Source organism: Myxocyprinus asiaticus, chromosome 47 (genome assembly GCF_019703515.2).
Source record: "Myxocyprinus asiaticus isolate MX2 ecotype Aquarium Trade chromosome 47, UBuf_Myxa_2, whole genome shotgun sequence".
NCBI classification, from domain to species: Eukaryota; Metazoa; Chordata; class Actinopteri; order Cypriniformes; family Catostomidae; genus Myxocyprinus; species Myxocyprinus asiaticus.
In genome coordinates this window covers 26,919,164-26,941,409 of record NC_059390.1, presented here as the reverse complement: position 1 = coordinate 26,941,409, position 22,246 = coordinate 26,919,164, and the positions used below count along the sequence as shown (strand labels likewise).

The window sequence follows — 22,246 nt, the reverse complement described above, 5'->3', positions numbered from 1 at the left end:
CGATCTATCAATTAATGATGAATGTCTTATTACTGTTTTCCTATTTTCCATTCTACCCCTCTGTCCAGCTTCTGCTCATTTTGACAGGGCACTTTTATTAATTTCCAAATTCATCTGGACTGTGATATCTTTTAGAATACACCTTGGTTCATTAAAATTGATCTAAACTCAGTTAACCCTTTCCACTCTAAAACGGTTTAATTCAGAACACATCTCAAGAAGAATAACTTACAATTAGCGCTTGGTCCAAAAGTTTAACATCCCAGAAACTTATTTTTTGTCTTACTGTCTGAGATCATTGAAATCTATGGGATACCATAACACTTAAATCTCCTATGCGGGTATGACACCGATCTAATTTCCAAACCATTGTGTCACCTTTATTTTGGGCTGTTAACATTTTCCCCTAATTACATACAGATCTGGCAACTTATGATCTTGTTTGGAACTGTATATAATCAAATCTGAGTTTTGCCTTTGAAAGTCTTGTTTCTCAGCTCATTTCAAGTGATTTAAAGGTCACACATACCTTGGAGGCCGTATGACACATATCACACATATTGCTCGGATGATGCACCTGGAAGTTGGGAATGTTTGGATGTTGCAACTCACTGGAAATAGCTTTAATCTACTTTAGCTTTGTGTTTGCTTAATGATAACTGTGCCATAACTTTCAATGAATACTCGCAGTAATTAATACACGGTGTGCGTGCACACTGAAACATACAATTCAATGTTTTGACAGTCTAATGTAAACACTTTTACGTACGTACAACTTGACACTTAAAATGCTTGCGAATCATCTAAAGACAAGTTAGAACTGAAATCGGTGGAATCTTATTTGTGAGTCTACGGATTTGTAAACATTGATAAAGTATGTCTTTAAAGTTGTTTATATTCATAAAAGGGACTAGGTTTCATATGTTGTATGTGGATATCTACAAATACTAATGAGATCACGTTGTCACTTCAGCTGAATAACAATAATTTATCTCTAATTATAATAGTATTAGATGACAAAAAATTACTATTTTTTATTATCCAAACTGCTGGACTGATATATAGAAGTGAAAAGATGGTTCTGAAACATCTAAAGTTGAACCTGGCTACATGGTTGATGACAGGTGAGAAGTTTGTGGGACCGTAGAGCTGGACGGATTTGAGACTCTGATAATACGCTTCCATCACTCCATCAATGCCATTGCAATACGGGTTCTGAGGGTTTCCATTCTGTAGGCAAAGAGAACAAATACATATTTTAACAAATCTGAAATCAAGTTATTCACATTCATATCTCACCAATGGCATTCTTATAAGTAATTTTCTTGTGACGTGCCATCACTGTAGCTGCTAAACAATGAAATGAATGACGCAGGCCAGCTGTGCTTTCAGAAGTAATTCTCTTTCTCTAGTGTGTTAGCACCCTTTTGCACCATGAAAACTGCAGTCCTGATGGGTGTTATTTCTGTCAACAATTCCATAAATAGTTTGATCTTCTATATGACCTTTTTGAGTGTTGAATACACTAAACAGTTGCACCACTTTTGATCGTTGGTATCCTAAAAAGGTCACTTGCAATCCAGTTTAACCAGACGCAATAAGTGCTAAAATAGCACTGCAGTTTGAGCAATTAAATTAATAACGAGGAAAAATAAAGTCATGTAGATAAAGGTAAACACTGACCCGGATACTTTTCTGGATGACTATTAAAAATGTGTAGTTGTGCAAGTCCTTATTTATATACAGTATATATATATATATATATATATATATATATATATATATATATATATATACACACACACACACACACTACCGGTCAAAAGTTTTGAAACACTTGCCTGAAATGTTTCTCATGATCTTAAAAATCTTTTGATCTGAAGGCGTATGCTTAAATGTTTGAAATTAGTTTTGCAGACAAAAATATAATTGTGCCACCAAATCAAATTATTTCATTATAAAACTAAAATTTATATATATATAAAAAAAAAAAAACGTTTTTGAAATTGATGACTTGGACCAAATAATAAAGAAAAGCAGCCAATAAGTGCCCAACATAGATGGGAACTCCTTCAATACTGTTTAAAAAGCATCCCAGGGTGATACCTCAAGAAGTTGGTTGAGAAAATGTCAAGAGTACATGTCTGCAAATTCTAGGCAAAGGATGACTACTTTGAAGATGCTAAAATATAACACAGTTTTGATTTATTTTGGATTTTGTTTAGTCACAACATAATTCCCATAGTTCCATTTATGTTATTCCATAGTTTTGATGACTTTACTATTATTCTAAATGTGAAAAAAAAAAAAAATTATAACAAAGAATGAGCAAGTGTTTCAAAACGTTTGACCGGTAGTGTATATATATATATATATATATCCTCCTGAGACCCCCGCATGACTGCTGTGTGCATTTTCAATTTTTCTTTTTTGATTTGTAATGAATAGCACCTAATAAACAAGCAAAAAATAAATAAATACATTTCTAGAGCAAATAGTTTTCACATATGTGGACAGCGGGACTAACTTGTGAAATTTTAAGTAATTTCAAGCTAAAGAAAGTCAGACAATAGAATTCTGAATCTATGCACTGAATATTTTTGTCCCATGTCTGCCAGACATGTTGAGTCAAACATTTTCCTGCTTTTGGATACGTTTGGATACATCCAGTGATAATGCACAGCGATTATAAGATTTTTATGGAAAGTTAGTCCTATTGTCCATGCACGTGGACATTGTGTTTAACAGCATGCCGTTTCGCGATAAATTGATGCAATTTTTAAAATCACATATCTGTTGAAACTAGAAACTCTACTCTTTTGACTCAAATAGGTTTTAATGTGAAAACTTAAGCTGGTTTCTTACCAGATGTAGTTTTGTTGCCATTTCTCCGAAAGACAAACTCGGCTGAGATTGGCACCATGTTGTTTTGTCACATGACTTGGTGTGCTGAAAGTTTAACACTTTAATAACAGCATAGATTATCCTGAAGCATAGCCTATATCGAAGCCAAATGCGGGGTCTCACGAGGATATATTAAGGCTGTGAATCGATTAAAAATGCAACTAATTAATTGGCCAATTTCTGTGATTAATCATGATTATGATACATCATGATACATTACAACAAACATTAAAAAATCATCAGAAATATATTTATTTTATACTTTGTCTCAAAGAACTTGCAATAAATTGGCTAGTCATCATTTATTTTAATTATTTAAATATGCACATGTTAAAATGTTCATTTTATTTTTGTTTTTTGGATAGAGTTAATTAGACACATTTTTACAGGTATTAATCTTTGATGAAAAGTATATGTATACATTCCATAAAATCAATAGACATGTTATAATTACAATTTTGCCAAAATCTTCTGCCGTTTTCCAGTGGACTATTTTTAATAATAGGATCAAATGGGCAGATTCAATTCAAACTTTATTAGCAAGAAGTGTACATTGCCAATGCATTATTAAAAACTATACATATAGATATAAAACATACTGAATGCTAAAGTTGAATTTGCTTAAGTTTAAAATCTCAAAACAATTATTTTCTCTGGCTGCCATTCAATCTCTTCAAGTATACCTGTCTGCAGCTTGCTGAATGGCCAGTTCCATCAGTTTCTATCGTGCAAACGCTGGGTCTCTCTTTCGCGGATTCACTTTTAAAACTGGTTCAGATGAAAATGCGTGAGAGTTTTTGGGTGATGCAAAGAGATTCAGCAGCTTGCCCATATCTCTCACACATCTGGATCACCACTTGCGGGTGAAGTATCCAATCTCCATACAATAAATCCTCTCCTGTGTTTATTATGCCCGGGACATGCATCGTGAGTAATAAATAACATGCACTGCTCTACACAATCAGTAGTTGAGCGTGTACCTCCTGAAAATGTATTTTTGCCACAGAAAGTGGGGTAAAACCTTGGTGAAGTTTTGTTCATTATACAAAGGTGCCTGGGTTTGTTCCTTGCAGGCAGCAGATGCCCTAACCCTGCCCCCACCCTAATCAGAGGCTGTAAGGGTGAGTAGCCTGCCAGGAATAACTCAAGACACCTTTCTCCTATCGCGTGAAGTTTCAGGAAGTAAAAAAAACAAAAAAACAAAAAAAAAAACCATTCTGTATTAATTGTGTAATTTTAAGCTACGTTTAAACATATTAATCGCAGAAATGTATATGGTAAATATGTATAAAAAATATATGTATATAAATATAAAAATACATAATGAAAGTTTATATATATATTAACTACAATGTTATTACATAGGTCTACCTGTTGCTGCCATAAAAATGGCATATTTCAAAAGTTAACACAATTTGGCTCTCTTCCTTTTTTTTTCTTCGAATTCAGAGCTCCCACTGACTGTGGTAGAACATCATCATAACTTTATAAATGTGAATAATTTCTGACATTTCTTTGATAAAAGCCTCTAATGTATCAAAAACACTCACATACACATTACCATGCAGTGGGACATGTCAAATTGTAACCCTAATGCACTTGGCAGTGGTAAAAAATGATTTCCGAAACAACTATTTGATTAATTCCTGCTTTTAAACTCAGAGATGTGGATTCGGACAGGAATTAAATTACCACACAACCTTGGTGTTTGTCAAAAAACTAGGTAATTCCCTCTGGAACTAGCTTTTTAGGCCAAAATGTTGGAACTACATTTTTTGAAACATAGTAATGCTAATATGCAATGTTCTTACGTCATGACAAGCTCTATTACTTTGCTGAATGCACAAAAGCATTCATTTGACTCTCTCAAAAACACCAAAAAAAAAAGCCTGTCTGCATCATGCAACATTCAATTATTGAGAATTTAGTTTCTAAATCTTACTATCTGTGAGCCGAATTACTTGCTAAAGGAAAGAATGAGATATAAAACTGAGATGTTTTAGGCTCAGTATGAGAGCTAATAAAAACTACAGGTATAAAAAAGAGGCTTTTATTTGCAAGGAGAGTCACAATTTATTACACAGTAATCCTTCAAGATGCATACATGTGATTGAAATACTTTTTTTCTAAAGCTGAAAGCTTTGGGAAACCTCCTCACTTTCTGTCTGAAGACCACACAATGGGCAAGGAACATTCAGGAACATCCATATCAAGTCTTGTATCATATTTGATATAGCACACCAAATTACCTACTTTTTTTTTGACAAACACCAAGGTTGTGTGGTAGTTTAGCTCCCATCTGGATCCACATCTCGAGTTTAAAAGCAAGAATTAATCAAAAAGTTGTTTCGGAAATCATTTTTAACCACTGCTAAGTGCCGTAGGGTAAATACTGGAGATCCTGTACATACATATCTAATGCTACAACCAGTGTTGTAGTACTAAAGACCAGACCTGATCTTGGACTTGGTCTCAAGACCACATTTTATGGTCTTGGTCTTGTCATGGACTCGAACAAATGTACAATCTGACTTTTTCCTGAGACCAGTTAAGTCCCAATAGTTACATGAACGCTATACATACTGAAGAAAATGTTTCTGTGCATACCGCAAGATGAAATCCTGCTGGCGGTGACTTATAATGAATGAAATATGGTGGTGCAATTAAGGAAATTGCCAACAAATTGAAAGTAAAGGGTTAGATTCACTTAATTATTTTCATTTTAGTTATTGTACAGTAATACTGTATTTTGTATGGCAGAAATGTTTAAGTTACTTGCAATGAAGAGAATAGAATAGTACACAGAAGCTGGTACTTTGCATTGCCATGCTAACCACACTTAAAAATAATGGTTCCAAAAAGGGTGTTCCACAGCGATGCCATAGAAGAACCATTTTCGGTTCCCCAAATAACTTTTCAGTGAAAGGTTCTTAAAAGAACCATTTTAAATAACTTTTTTTGCAGACTAAAGAACCTTTTCCCACTACAGTAACCTTTTGTGCAATGGGAAGGTTCCATGGATGTTCAAAGTTCTTCATGGAACCATACATGCTAATAAAGAACCTATATTTTTAAGAGGCACCTTGAACCTTTAATTTTTGATTTTGACTGAGAAATGTCATAGCTGTAATACAATTGTGTTAATTTGCTGTAATATGTGGCATTTACTTATTTTTTATTTTTTATTATCAAAGCAAATGAAATATGAGGCATATTTTTGATATACAGTGTGAGGCTAAAGTCAATTTAGTTGTTAATACTATAAAATTAACACATTCATTAAGATTGAATTAGGCCTATATGAGTCTTGTCTCTGATTCTTCTGGTCTCTGTTTTGACTTGGACACAATCTACTTTAGTCTCGTGTTTCCCAAAAGCATCGTTATCCAACTATGGTCACAACTAAGTAACGATTTGGGGTTTCCCGAACTGCAGTTCCAACCACTCAATTGTGCGATGCTGTTTGCAATAATTTAATATTCACAGAAGTTATTACGGTAACACTTTCTATGAAACCCGTATTATGAGACATTACTAATGCATTATAATGTCTTAACAATGCATTAGTAATGTCTCATAATAGACCTTATAATATGTTATAACTTCTCATAAATAATTGTAGCCACAATTATAATACATTATAATACTTAAATATTCATAGTTATACCTTACAGTATAATGCATTATAACACCAGCAGCATCCAATTTTATCTGCAGAAGTTATAATGTATTATATATGTTTGTAACATATACAGTATATTTTGTTTTTAGGGCTGCTTACCAGAGCAAACTCATGGGATACTCTGCCATCAGGAGGCAGTTTGGCTCCAAATCCCAGTGCAGGGAACATCTTGTCGCTGTCGTAGTCCTGTATGATCTCCCCCACCGCTTTGAGTGCCATGGCATAGGTGTTGAGCTGATATGGACTCATGTAATGGAGAGAGGTGGGCTGGGCTGGATTGCCTGGAAACCATGTGAAAGTAAATGTTATTACAACTTAACCATCGGACAGAGAAGAAAACATGTCAACATGTTCTATGAAGCTCAAATGAATTATGCATTATAAAGGAATAATGCTTTAAAATTAAAAATATTTTAATATTCTATACCATTCATAAGTAATTTTAACAGTTCAAAAAATTATAATTAGGGCTGTCAATTTTTTTTATTCTTATTTTTTTAATACAATTAATTACATGAGATTAATTACTTGCAAGAATTGCGAATAATCAATATTTACTGAGAAGGGTGCAAAAATAAAGAAAATTCAATATATAGTTATCAAATTGATAATCTAATTATAATAAAAAATCGAATTAAAATAATACAATTATAAATATAATACATATAGTAGTTCAGATAAGACAGTTCAAAGACATTACATTATTGTGTCAAATGAGTTAAACATTGCTATTATAACAGAATTTACATACTGCCAGGGGGCATGATACATGTTTCTCCATGGTGCAGCATCTAACCTTTGGGCACATGTGACATTTACAGTCTTATCTCTTATAATACAGTTTCTCGTACCGTTAAACGCAGTAATCACATGTCTGGATGGTGAAATGCATATGGTAATTGTATGCAGATGAGGATATGCATAGAAAAAACAGGCGTTGTACACTCCATATATGGTTATTTTGGGGAGGAGATGGGGTGGGGAATGAATCATGTGCATGTAAGCTTAATCTTCTGCTAGCTGAGATTTATTAAGGGAACTATGCACAGGTTCTGGTGTACGGACGGTTTTATAAATCTGAATTTTTGTGTGCGTACGCAAAATCTGACTTTTGTGCTTATGCACACTTTTAGGAAGAAATCTAAGCAGAGTTTTATACATGAGGCCCCAGATGACTTCATCAATATCACATCACATAAAAGTGAAAAAACACAAAAACTGTTTTGATCAGTACTGTTAGGGTTAGGTTACAGGTTTGGGTTAGGAGTATATTAATGTAATTACAACTTAAATGTTTCTGAAAATTGGACGAGCTGCGCCTTTCCATTCGAACAAGTGAAAGAACCAGCCCTATCTCATGAAAATTACGTGACTGTGGTGACATTTCTGCTAAATAATAGGCCTACTAGCTCACGCTTGCACATATTGCAACAATTTTGAGTTAAAATGTCTGCTGTGTATTTTTGCTCATTTTGCAAACATTTAGGCATGGTAACGTAATTCTAGGTTGGAAAGAACACTGTTTTAGTCTCAATACTGTTACCCATGTGCACAACTGTATTTCCAGAAACAATTGACCAATTTTAGCTGACAAAATATTCAACCTCCTGTCACAGATTTTCCTGTGAGATCAATCACAAAGTTTTATCAAAGTGTTACCGAAAACTGATCTAACCCTAAACAAAGTCCAATTAGTGCTGTCTGTGTAAATGTATATTTGACATATTCACTTGCTGAACATTTGAGCACGGCAAATCTTAAATGGCAATTCCTTTATTGCAAAACTAGAAAGTTCAGAAGTGTTATGCTTAAAAGTACTTTACTCTCTTGTCTTCATGTGCCCTGAGAAAGTTATATAATGAATCCAGATGCACAAATGATGAAAGATAGCAATGTATAAAAATAGATTTGATAAGAATGAGTAGAATTCAGATGGGTTTTGTGGTATTCCCTTAGCATCAGCAAATGAATGTAAAAGGCAGGCCGTTCAATATAATCACACAGATTAGGGCTCTTTATCGCATTAAAGCTCACTTATTATGATGGAGGACCATTATTACTGGCCTCTTTTCATGCCTCATCTGAATACATTTCAATAATTTCCAGCAGCCCTCTGTTGGCGGTGGTACTCACCGTTAGACGCTGTGAAATCAATCGCTACTGTGAAATTAATCTGAGTCCTGCACAAGAAAGAGACAGAGAAAGGTAACGCTAATTTCAGTCAAATTTCAATCTTCTGGACATTAAAAAGCTGCTGGCACAACAAAAATCAATTCATTTGAAAACAGGCATGGTGATAAATACAGCCTCTTCAGGAAAGCAGCAGGACATGGAGAAACTGAGCCGTCATTGAGAAGTGGTCTTCATGTTAACATTTTCTGTATACCTAAAACTGTAAGATAAAATCATTTATTCATGCCATGTTCTGATACAAAACCTTCGGACTACATAAAGTTTGGTACACACTGCAGCTAATTCTGGGCATGAACCACCCAGTTAGACAGGAAGAGACCGTCTGACATGTAAAGTGTCTGTGTTTTGTTTTTATTTGTTGTTTAGGGGAGTGTAGCAAGAATATGCTGGCAAAAAGTCAAGGGACATTGAAAAATGTCCTTTATTTATAAACCTGATAATTTGGCACTTATTTTTGTCAAACTGAAGGAATGGTGCATGTACTGAATGCACCAGACATGGAGTGGTTTTTGTTCATGCGTGTGTATGACTTTCTTTTGTGTGTTTTTTTATAAGGGACGTGTGTGTATGTGTGTGTGTGTGTGTGTGTTTGCTGGGACATGAAGCATTACTAATGTTGTGAGAACAGATCTGTCTTCCCTCATTAGACTACGCACATTACCAACATTACAGCTGCAGTTACATACACACTAATGTCCCCAAACTACAGTAACACACACTTTTAAAATGTATGTGAGCACTGTTGCATATACACTTAACCCCTCCTAACTAAAACATCCCAACATGCCTCTAACAAACTAAAAACATAATAAAGTTCAAATAACACCATAAACATTATGTACTCAGGATGGAAACAGTTTGCCTGTCTGCTACTGTAAGTGAAGAATAATGAGAATAAATAATAAATGTCATATGAAAAGTAATTTAGAAAATGCATTTATCCAAAGCCTTTTTCAGTATAGTCATGCTGTGTGCCATCCAAATCAGAAAGTCTAAATTCCTGGTAACATTTTACTTCAATGTTCCCTTTGTTAAGGGTAAGGGGTTCATTACAAATGGATTATAAGTCACTAACATGTAAGTTCATGTTAGTTCATAGTACAAAAATGTATTAGTATATGTTGACATGTATTGGTATAGGTTAACATTAACCAAGATGAATTAATGCTTTAAAAGTATTGATCATTGTTACTTCATGTTAACTAATGTCGTTTACTAATGTTAACAAATGGAACATTATTGTAAAGGTGTAACCAAAAAAAAAAAAGAAAAAAAAAGAAAAAAGCCCTAATTCATGATTTGTCACAATGCAGTAAAAAAATTAATGCAGTAAAAATAGATTATTATAGTGATATTAAGATGAAAGTATGGTGCTACTCCGAGAGGTATCCCAACTTACCTATTCCTAGTTGCCTAAAGTCCTCTGCAAAAACACTTTTCAGAACTTCATGCTGATTCACAACATACAGTATTTAATATAATAAAGCCAGATGACCAATAAACCATACTTAACATTATGTACATAGGTTTTTAATGTTGGAAACTCCTTAAATTCTTCATGTGTGTCCACTTTACATTAAGGTACATTTTCGTAGTTTTCCTTAGTGTTATTGAGCATTCATAATATGTGAGGTAAAATGGCTCACTATTTTTATTCATGTTGTTATAACTGCATATCAGTGATTTATAATGCATTTGTAAAAGAGCTATTGGTCATTAATGAACACCTTTATAAACCCCTAAAAAAGAGAACATTAATGTAATCCCAACTTTTCCCAGATTTGCGTTTATGACGTCATACAAACATGGTAGAGTCCAGTGAGATGTACAGTCAATGATAAACATAAGAGGGTTTGTTTCCCCATTTACTCACTCTTATGCCATTCTAAACTTATATGAATTACAACTTTTGAAGAACATCCAGGTCACTATTTTCCATATAGTAAAATTAAATGAGGACTAGGGCTGTTAAGCTCCATATTGAAAAGAAGCACCATGAAGATTTCATAGAAGACATATGATGGCTTTGTGTGTGGAACAGACAAAATTTAAGTCATAATTAACAGTAATGTCTCACAACTGACCAGTTGTGATCAGTTCACCTGAGATGGATGTTAAAATCAGGTGTAAATGGCACATACAATCTGCCACAACCTACTGCAGTGATGTCACAGTTGGATAAAGATATTCTACATGTACCGATGAGCCTTGGCCAGTGATAACATCTGTTATGATAATGCTTACAGCTGGAGAACTCTCAGAGGCACACTATACACACAGCATTTTATGTAGAGTAGATAGGACAGATTTTCATATTCATGTTTTCCTTTTTTCACTTTTTTTCACAGTTTTTTTATACATGGTATCAACCAGTCATAAAATGTTTCTTCAGTGGATTTTTCAATCTACTTTTTAAAAAACCTGGTCATGTGTAGCTCAACTGAAAGAGCATTGCACTTGTGATGCAAAGGACTGGGGTATGAGTCCTAAATAGCATGCAAGTAGACACATTAGCCAAAAGTGTCAGCAATAAAAAAATTTCATCTCACATTTGCTTTTTATGACACTTTCGGTTATGTTTAGGGCAGGGAGGTACATTTTGCTGATTTTAAACCCAATAGATTATTAAATTTAATATTCAGTTTGGCAGAAAACTTAATTTGCTTTAAGTACCACACAATGCACATTTCACCTCGGAACTGCGCAATGGATGTTAAGGCTGGATTACACTAGTTTAGTCTTGTAATTGGTTGTCTTGTTTACGTTACCCATGTCCTTGTATTTAAGCCCTCATCTTTGTCATTGTCTAGTGTCAGATATTGTGAATGTAACTTTGTTGTTTTGTTCAAGTCAAGTAAAGCCAAGTCAAGTTTATGCCAAGTCTAGTTTTATGTCAAGTCTAGTTTTATGTCAAGTCAAGTCAAGTCTAATCTTTTGTTCACGATTGGATTTATGGGTTTCGGATTTCACTCATGTAAATAAACTACACCTGGGTTCTACACTTCGTCATCGTCTCTTCGTCTGCCTGTTTCCAGCATCGTTACAGAATACCTGACCACCCATATTGAACCCAGTAGTTCAGCTCCTTCGTCTACGCCAGGGGAGCCGTCCCCTGGAGGAGTATGTGGAGGAATTCTGCGCACTGGCCTGCAGGATAGATTTGAATGAAGTGGCCCTCCAGGTCTGTTTCCGTTTCGGCTTAATGAGCCGATTTCCTCTTTGATGCCTGACGGTCGGTGTGCCGATGGCCTTGCTCGGTATATCGACCTTGCCCTACTGATGGGTGGTTCACCATTCACCGTAGGGGAGACGGCCAACAGTGGTGGCTCAGCGGTTAAGGCTCTGGGTTACTGATCAGAAGGTCGGGGGTTCAAGCCCCAGCACCGCTAAGATGCCACTGTTGGGCCCTTGAGCAAGGCCCTTGACCCTATCTGCTCCAGGGGCGCCGTATCATGCTGACCCTGCACTCTGACCCCAGCCTAGCTGGGATATGTGAAAAAGAAGAATTTCACTGTATATGTGCAAATGTATAATGTGTGATAAATAAAGAAAATTATAATTATTTAAAATTATAACAAGCCAACGCCAACGAGTCAATTTCCACACCTGCCACAGCCAGTTAGCTGGGAGCTTCATCCGTCCCAGAGCCTGCGTTGCCAACTTTGGCCTCCCAGAGGAGGAGAAAGGCTTCTGTTTCCAAGTCTCAGCCCATGTTCACAACCACAGAGGTAGTCTCCGAGTCTCTGCCCATGTACATGACCACGGAGGTCGTTTCCAAGTCTCTGCTCATGTTCACGACCACGGAGGTCATTCCTGAGTCTCTGTCTATGCCCACGACCCCAGAGGTTGTTCTCGAGACTCAGTCCATGCCCACGACCGCAGAGGTCGCTCCCAAGACTCTGCTCATGTTCACAACCACTGAGGTATTTTCCCGATCATCCAGGACTCTTAGTCTCGAGCCTACCATGGCTCTGCCTTCTACAGATTCACTCCTTGAGCCTACCATGGCTCCGCCTGCCACAGCTTCACCCCTTGAGCCTCCCATGGCTCCACCTTCCACGACTTTGCTCCATGTCATGGCCGCTAAGCCCGAGTTCCACATCATGGCTGCCAAGCCCGAGTTCCACATCATGGCCACCATGCCAGAGTCAGCTCCAGGCCATGTCATAGCCATGCCAGAGTCAGCTCCAGGTCATGTCACAGCCACTCCAGAGTCAGCTCCAGGCCATGTCACATCCACGCCAGAGTCAGCTCCAGGCTATGTCACAGCCACGCCAGAGTCAGCTCCAGGCCATGTCACCGCAACGCCTGAATCTGCTCCATGCCATGTCACGCCTCAGCCTGCTCCATGCCATATCACAGCCGTGCCTCAGCCTGCTCTCTGCCATGTCACAACCAAGCCCCAGACTGCTCCATGCCATGTCTCAGCCAAGCCTCAGTCTGCTCCATGCCAAGCCTCAGTCTGCTCCATGCCATGTCACAGCCAAGCCCCAGACTGCTCCATGCCATGTCACAAGCAAGCATCTGCTCCATGCCTCTACTCCACGGTCCAGGCCCGCCTCTGCTCCACCGAGGACTTACATCCCTGTGGCTCTGCCTTCGTCCTCATTCCAATTGGCTCCGCCCCTCGAGCCTCTCAGGGCCCCACTTTCCATTGGCTTTGCCCATGCCCCATGCCCTGTCTCACCAGGCCACGCCCCACGCCCTGTCTCAACAGGCCACATCTCAAGGACCCCCCCCCCAGCTCCCTAATTAACTTTGTTATGTTTTGGGGCATCGGAGCCACCCCTAGAGGGGGGGATATGTCATGTTTATGTGTTTTTTGTTCTTGTTTTCATGTCTTTTATTTTCAAGTTTAGTTCCTGTTCCTGTCATGTCATGTGATTTCCTGTTCCCTCATGTGATCTTGTCATATGTTTCCCCTGTTCATGTGTCTTGTTTTCATTGGTTCATTGTTTGATTACTTTGTTATTAGTCTTGTCTTTTCATTGGTTTAAGTTCATTTAGTCTTGTTATCTTGTTTATAGTTTAGTCTTGTGATTGGTTGTCTTGTTTACCTGTTACCCATGTCCTTGTATTTAAGCCCTCATCTTTGCCATTGTCTAGTGTCAGGTACTGTGAATGTAACTTTGTTATTTTGTTCAAGTCAAGTCAAGCCAAGTCAAGTTTATGCCAAGTCTAGTTTTATGTCAAGTCAAGTCAAGTCTAGTCTTTTGTTCACGATTGGATTTATGGTTTTCGGATTTCACTCATGTAAATAAACTGCACCTGGGTTCTACACTTTGTCATCATCTCTTCGTCTGCCTGTTTCCAGCATTGTTACAACGGAAGAGATTACTTTGCATTTTATTGTCATTTGTTTCATTTAATATTTAGTCCTTTCAGATGGAAAACATGTATACTGTACATATAAATGATGCGATCCAAAGTGCTGAAGAAGTAATCCAAAGTATTTAGAATACGTTACTGACCTTGAGTAATCTAACAGAATACGTTACAAATGACATTTTACAGCATGTATTCTGTAATCTGTAGTGGAATACATTTCAAAAGTAACCCTCCCAACCCTGCACCTGGGAAATCTCAGAGAACTCTCAGAGAACAGAGAACTCAGAGAACGTGCCCTTTATATACCATCAGGTGTGAAACAGGTACAGAAAGACGTTTACAGAAGTACGAGTACTGTATGTTCTGACCCATACAACTTACTTACAAGATTTATTAATTGTAGTACAGGTTAGAGGAACTGTTAGTTATGCAAGCAATTCAATGCAAGCGATTACCGGACACTCTCTCCTAAGGATATTCTTTTATTGTCAGAGATGGACAGTTTGGGGCTAGTTAACAAGGCAGGCTGAGGGTGGATTGAGACTAGCTAACCAGTAACCTATTGCAAAATCTAGGCTGGCATGTACTGTACAATTTTATAAAAGATCCCTCAGGACATTGGTAGTATGGCTGGCCAGAGACAGAATTTTATTCTGGCAGGTAGTGCTCCTAATGGACACTTGAGCTTGAGGTGAACATGACAGTATTCCCAAAGGTATTTTCAAACAAAAACTGAGCAGCTACATCCTGGATGCACTAGAGGGGATTTGTGGCAGATACAGGCAGAGTGAACTGCAGTAGTCTAGTTGTGAAATGACAAGACCCTAAGCAAGAAGTCGACCAGAGTTGGGGTCCAGGAAGAGCCTTATTTTCTTTATGTTTTGGTGCTTGATATGAACAGACAATACAGTAGCTGTAATGCTGTCCACAAAGGCCAAAGAGGTGGTCTTCTGGGGTGACTTAAGGTTTTAATGAAGCAGGAGGTGACAACTCTCAGCTGGAAGGAAGAGAAGGTCGGTTTTGTCGAGGCTGAGAATGAGGTGATGAATAGTCCTCCAGGTCAATATATCAGATGCAATATTCTCTGATATAACAGATGTGGAAACTGAAAGGTATGATGGGATGTACACCTGTATGTCAGGTACATGATAAAGAAGCTGATTTAAATGAAGGCTGTCAAATGAAGCCTGAATCATAGGCTTATAAAGTTTGACTGATATGTACATTTGTGCTCAAAAGTTTGCATACCCTGGCAGAAAATGTGAAATCTTGGCATTGATTTTGAAAATATGACTGATCATGCAAAAAAAAAAACTGTCTTTTATTTAAGGGTAGTGATCATATGAAGCCATTTATTATCACATAGTTGTTTGGCTCCTTTTTAAATCATAATGATAACAGAAATCACCCAAATGGCCCTGATCAAAAGTTTACATACCCTTGAATGTTTGGCCTTGTTACAGGTGACACACACAGGTTTAAAAGGCAATTAAAGGTTAATTTCCCACACCTGTGGCTTTTTAAATTACAGTTAGTGTCTGTGTATAAATAGTCAATGAGTTTGTTAGCTCTCATGTGGATGCACTGAGCAGGCTAGATACTGAATCACGGGGTGCAAAAAAGAACTGTCAAAAGACCTGCGTAATAAGGTAATGGAACTTTATAAAGATGGAAAAGGATATAAAAAGATATCCAAAGCCTTGAAAATGCCAGTCAGTACTGTTCAATCACTTATTTAGAAGTGTAAAATTCGGGGATCTCTTGATACCAAGCCAAGGTCAGGTATACCAAGAAAGATTTCAGCCACAACTGCCAGAAGAATTGTTCAGGATACAAAGAAAAACCCACAGGTAACCTCAGGAGAAATACAGGCTGGTCTGGAAAAAGACAGTGTGGTTGTTTCAAGGAGCACAATACTTGTTGACCCCTCTCCAAACATAGCGCTTATGGTTGTGACCATAAAGCTCTATTTTGGTCTCGTCTCTCCAAATTACAGTGTGCCAGAAGCTGTGAGGTGTGTCAAGGTGTTGTCAGGCATATTGTAACCAGTTTTTTTGTGGTATTGGCTTCTTTCTGGCAACTTGACCATGCAGCTAATTTTTGTTCCAGTATCGTCGTATTGTGCTCCTTGAAAAAACCACACTGTCTTTTACCAGAGCAGCCTGTATTTCTCCTGAGGTTACCTGTGGGTTTTTCTTTGTATCCTGAACAATTCTTCTGGCAGCTGTGGCTGAAATCTTTCTTGGTCTACCTGACCTTGGCTTGGTATCAAGAGATCCCCGAATTTTACACTTCTTAATAAGTGATTGAACAGTACTGACAGTACAGATTTTGAAGGTTTTGGATATATTTTATATCCTTTTCCATCTTTATAAAGCTCCATTACCTTGTTACACAGGTCTTTTAACAGTTATTTTCTGCTCAGTATCTAGCCTGCTCAGTGCATCCACGTGAGAGCTAACAAACTCATTGACTATTTATTGTGGACTTTAGGAGGAACACCCCAACACTGTCACCCTCATCATTCTAAACAGTACTGTGGCAGCAGTGGAGTCATTCAGGTTCCTGGGCTCTACCATCTCACAGGACCTGAAGTGGGACACCCACATTGACTCAATTGTGAAAAAGGCCCAGCAGAGGTTGTACTTCCTTCGCCAGTTGAGGAAGTTCAACCTGCCACAGGTGCTGCTGATACAGTTCTACTCAGCCGTCATTGAGTCTGTCCTCTGCACTTCAATAACTGTCTGGTTTGGTGCAGCTATGAAATCGGACAACAGAACACTACAAAGGACAGTTTGAACTGCTGAGAGGATTATTGGTTGCCCCTTGTCCTCCCTTCAAGAACTGTACACTTCCAGAGTGAGGAAAAAGGCTGGAAAAATCATCCTGGACCCCACTCACCCAGCCCACTACCTTTTTGAACTGTTGCCTTCTGGCAGGCGCTACAGAGCACTGAGCACCAGAAGCCTCAGGCTATCCATCTCATGAACAGTTAAAACTGCCCCACTGAGCAATAATTATGTGCAATGCACAGCTTAGTCTATTTATATTTATCCAACATATCCTACCTCTTCTGCCATTACATTCCCTTGCACTATCTGTATATAACAGATTAGTATTTGTACATACGCATACATATATACACTACCGGTCAAAAGTTTTGAAACACTTACTCATTCTTTATTATAATTTTTTTTTTCTTTCACATTATAGAATAATAGTAAAGTCATCAAAACTATGGAATAACATAAATGGAACTATGGGAATTATGTTGTGACTAAACAAAATCCAAAATAAATCAAAACTGTGTTATATTTTAGCATCTTCAAAGTAGTCACCCTTTGCCTAGAATTTGCAGACATGTACTCTTGACATTTTCTCAATCAACTTCTTGAGGTATCACCCTGGGATGCTTTTTAAACAGTATTGAAGGAGTTCCCATCTATGTTGGGCACTTATTGGCTGCTTTTCTTAATTATTTGGTCCAAGACATCAATAAAAAAAAAAATTGTTTTTAATAAAATTTTTGTTTTATAATGAAATAAATTAATATGTTGGCACAATTATATTTTTGTCTACAAAACTAATTTCAAACATTTAAGCATACGCCTTCAGATCAAAAGATTTTTAAGATCATGAGAAACATTTCAGTCGTGTTTCAAAACTTTTGACCGGTAGTGTATATATTTTTGTCTTATTGTGTATTTCTATATATACTTATATTTTCTATTCACTTTTTTATTTTTACTGTATTCTATTTTTTTTTTTATTATCTCTGTCTTGTTGTTTTATTGTTTGTGCACTGGAAGCTTCTGTTACCAAGACAAATTCCTTGTGTGTGTGTAAGCATACTTGGCAATAAAGCTCATTCTGATTCCGATTCACAGAAAACATAAATCGCTATATTGCACTCAAACAATATAGCAAAACATCTTGTTTCATTCTGCTGTCCCTCAGGGATTCCTTGGCATCCCAAATGCTTCCAGAAGCAAGCCAGAAAACAATCTGTGTGTGGCACCTGACCACCAATTCAGTGTGGAATGGAGAGTCCCCTGGGACAAAAGCTTCCATCAGAAGGTTAAAGGGAAAATGATCACAGCCCTGCAGTCCCCAAATACCATATCTATTCCGTACAATAACAGATGACAGCTTCATAAATCAGTGCTTTGTGGCAGTGGGAACCTATTGTCGTGCCTTCAATCTAAGTGTTTGTAAAGAGAGCGGTTATGTGTGAATGCAGGTGCGAAACTCGCCATCTGAGAAAATAAGAGTGAAGATGAGGGCTGCCTCGGCTGCAGATGGGACTCAGATTCTTTAGAGAATTTCCACAGGAATATCAGGTTTCATTATTTGTCTAAATCCCAAAGACACCTGCATCTAGGATTGTGGTTAAAGGTGAATGGTATGAGCTATAAGCTAGAGAAAATGAAATGAAGCATTATGGAGATTTGTAACTTCATATACTGCATATTTAAAATGTATCCATCACATAAAATTAAAAGTGAAGTACAGTACAGTGTAATGATATAACAGAGCAGCTAGGTCATTCCTACTATACAGTTTTCATGTCCCTAACAAATATGTTTTAATATATTGGATAAAATATTAAGCACAATTTTTAAATCTGGAAAACACATTAGTTTTCTTCTATGGACCTACTATATTTGCGACGGGTGTAAATATCCCTGGCAATTTTATAATTGCTTGACAAAATGCAAATATTGTATGTAAATATTTACACTGTGGTGCAGAAAGTTTTTACCACTATTTACACTTATTCCACTATTAACATATAATATCATCATTATGTGAAGAGTGGGTAAGTTTTAAATAACTTCAATATTTGGTATGAGCAGATGTTGACATTTTGCTGTGTTCCAGGTGTCACTTCTAACATCATTTTTTTTCCAGGTGGTTCTTTTTTTTCTCTATTCAAAATATATATATATAAAAACATGTTTTTATTGGGAATAGGCCCTATTTACAGTAGCACCATATTTGACTTTTAATGGGAAACGAAAACGAGGCCGTGTGGGATAAACTTACCTCATAGCCAGGAAATTACTTTTGGGTGGGCCTCACTAAAAATGAATGGAAATTTTCACCCACATTTTTTTATTTTAACCAAGTTTTCCTTTACCAAGAGGCGGCGCATACAAACAGTTCTTTCACACTTTGAGAAACCAGAATGTATGCATTTTTTAAACTATTTTATAAGTATATATTTGAAGTCAAAGAATAATCTATAATATTGTGGGTGGGCCTGAGTCTAATTTGGGTGGGCCCAGGCTACACTCTTGGCTACGCCACTGTCTTCAATGGCTTTCACTGTATAAAGCTGTATAAAATGCCTAGATCCCATCTAATTTTCCACAACCCTTGTTTATTTTTTATTTGTATTTTTTTTTGTCTATTGGAATTTTTGTGGAAAGATTTTTTTTTTCAATGTTTCGTCAGTAAAGCGATCCAAATATTTTAAACAACATTAAAACCTATTGCAGAGACTGCTCTATTTTCGTGACCATGCTAAGCACAGCGCTACATCAACTGTGCACTACATCTTATCCCATTTTCATAAGAGCCCTAATTCTTAGTGCAATTGTACATGTTTGCATTATCTGTGGGTGAATCCGCACAAACTGTGGGTCTATTGTATGTTAATGAAGTGGTGCAAAGCGCAATTTGCTATCTTCCTGAGGTAACTGCGGGATTTTTTAAAGATGTTTCAGCAGAACCTCTATTTTCAGCGCCAAGTCTAAACTCAGTTCCTTCATTTGCAGTTTGGAGATTCCACCAGCAGGTGATAATAAAGTTCATGTCCAAACTCTGAAAATATAGTGGACCATCAAATTATGTCGCTAACGATTGGATCATAGCCGTCTTATGAAACCAAAATTTATGAGATTTATGTTAAACTTTCTAGAAGTCATGGTTTATTTTTCAATTATTATTATTATTATTGTTATTATTATTATTATTATTATTATGTTTAGGCTCTATCTACAACAGTATTTATTATCTAATTTATCTTGACATTTTTCCACCTGTTGTCTTTTAAGTCTGCAGTAGGGGCTGTTAAAAGTTGGAAAGGGTAAAACATTTTATTTGTGCATGTGGGGGTTATACAGTATATGATTTTTTGACCACTTCAGTATTTTGTTAAATTTTTAATTTCATTTGAAGTGTAATTTCTTTGTGTGTTTTAATAAATGAATTTAATTTTTAAAGCAAAATCAATCGGTAGAAGTGTGCAAAAATCCACAGGCTATCCTGAAAAGCAAATACAATCACTGTTAATACTAGCCAGAATTTATGAGTCACTTGGTCAATATGATAAATAATACTTAGATTCTCTTTAATTTAATGGAGTGTAAATCCAAATCCTGAAGAGAACCACATTTTCCACATGTATAAAAGTAGGGTGTCACTGTCATAGCAATATGCCTGAGCCTGACATTCAACAAGGAAGCAGTTAATGCACAAAATAACGTAATATTCTTATGTTATTTAGATATCTACACTGGTGGCCAACATTTTGGAATAATGTACAGATTTTGCTGTTTCGGAAGGAAATTGGTACTTTAATTCACCAAAGTAGCATTCAAATGATCACAAAGTATAGTCAGTACAGCCATCACTCCAACACCTTATCTTTGAGTAATCATGCTAAATTGCTAATTTGGTACTAGAAAATCACTTGCCATTATATCATATCTTTATTATGTCTTAAGGTCAATATTAGGTCACAAATGGCAAAAAAGAAACAGCTTTCTCTAGAAACTCATCAGTCAATCATTGTTTTGAGGAATGGAGGCTATACAATGCTTGAAATTGCCAAAAAACTGAAGATTTCATACAAATGTGTACACTACAGTCTTCAAAGACAAAGGACAACTGGCTCTAACAAGCATATAAAGAGATGTGGAAGGCCAGATGTACAACTAAACAAGAAGATAAGTACATCAGAGTCTCTAGTTTGAGAAATAGATGCCTCACATGTCCTCAGCTGACAGCTTCATTGAATTTTACCCGCTCAACACCAGTTTCATGTACAACAGTAAAGAGAAGACTCAGGGGTGCAGGCCTTATGGGAAGAATTGCAAAGAAAAAGCCACTTTTGAAACAGAAAAACAAAAAGAAAAGGTTAGAGTGGGCAAAGAAACACAGACATTGGACAACAGATAATTGGAAAAGAGTGTTATGGATCTTAACCCCATTGAGCTTTTGTGGGATCAGCTAGACTGTAAGGTGCGTGAGAAGTGTCTGACAAGACAGTCACATCTATGGCAAGTGCTACAGGAAGTGTGGGGTGAAATGTCAGCTGAGTATCTGGACAAACTGACAGCTAGAATGCCAAGGATCTGCAAAGCTGTCATTGCTGCACGTGGAGGATTTTTTTGATGAGAACTCTTTGAAGTAGTTACATTTTTTTTCAAACTGTAATAGTAATTTTTCACGTTATTAATGTCCTGATTATACATTGGTGATCAGATGAATGCAACTTTGGTGAATAAAAGTACCAATTTCTTTTTACCAAAAGTACCGATTTTCTCCCCTTTTCTCACCAATTTGGCATGCCCAGTTCCCAATGCGCTCTAATTCCTCATGGTGGCACAGGGACTCAGCTCAGTCTGGGTGGTGGAGGATGAATCTAAGACGCCTCTGCTTCTGAGACAGTCAGCCCATGCATTTTATCTTGTGGCTTGCTGAGCATGTTACCATAGAGACTTAGCACGTATGGAGGCTTACGCTATTCACCGCGGCATCCACACACAACTCACCACACGCCTCATCGAGAGCGAGAACCATTACATAATGACCACGAGGAAGATAACCCACGTGACTCTACCCACCCTAGAAACCGCACCGATTGGTTGCTTAGGAAATCTGGCTGGAGTCACTCAGCATGCCCTGGATTCGAACTTGCGACACCAGGGGTGGTAGTCAGCGTCTTTGCTTGCTGAGCTACCCAGGCCCCTGTCATATATCTATATTTCTATTCTTCTAATCAATTTCATACAGTCCATTTACACTACCAACTTTTGAATGTGCTGTCTTTGTTTATATTGCTGGTGGAAATATATAATATGATGCAGACTGTGCAATAACCGAAGAAGAACCTCAGAATTAAATTGCACT

At 37.1% G+C, this 22,246-nt stretch overlaps 1 protein-coding gene across 1 annotated transcript in view; it reads right to left on the bottom strand.

The window, feature by feature from the left end:
* Positions 1–22,246, bottom strand: part of LOC127437000 (copine-8-like) — a 257,856-nt gene that overhangs the window by 14,103 nt on the left and 221,507 nt on the right. The window contains exons 15-17 of the mRNA XM_051691580.1: positions 8,720–8,766; positions 6,686–6,867; positions 1,103–1,230 (exon numbers count right to left, since the gene is read on the bottom strand). Coding sequence (XP_051547540.1) covers positions 1,103–1,230; positions 6,686–6,867; positions 8,720–8,766 — 357 coding nt within the window. The remainder of the gene's footprint in view (positions 1–1,102; positions 1,231–6,685; positions 6,868–8,719; positions 8,767–22,246) is intronic.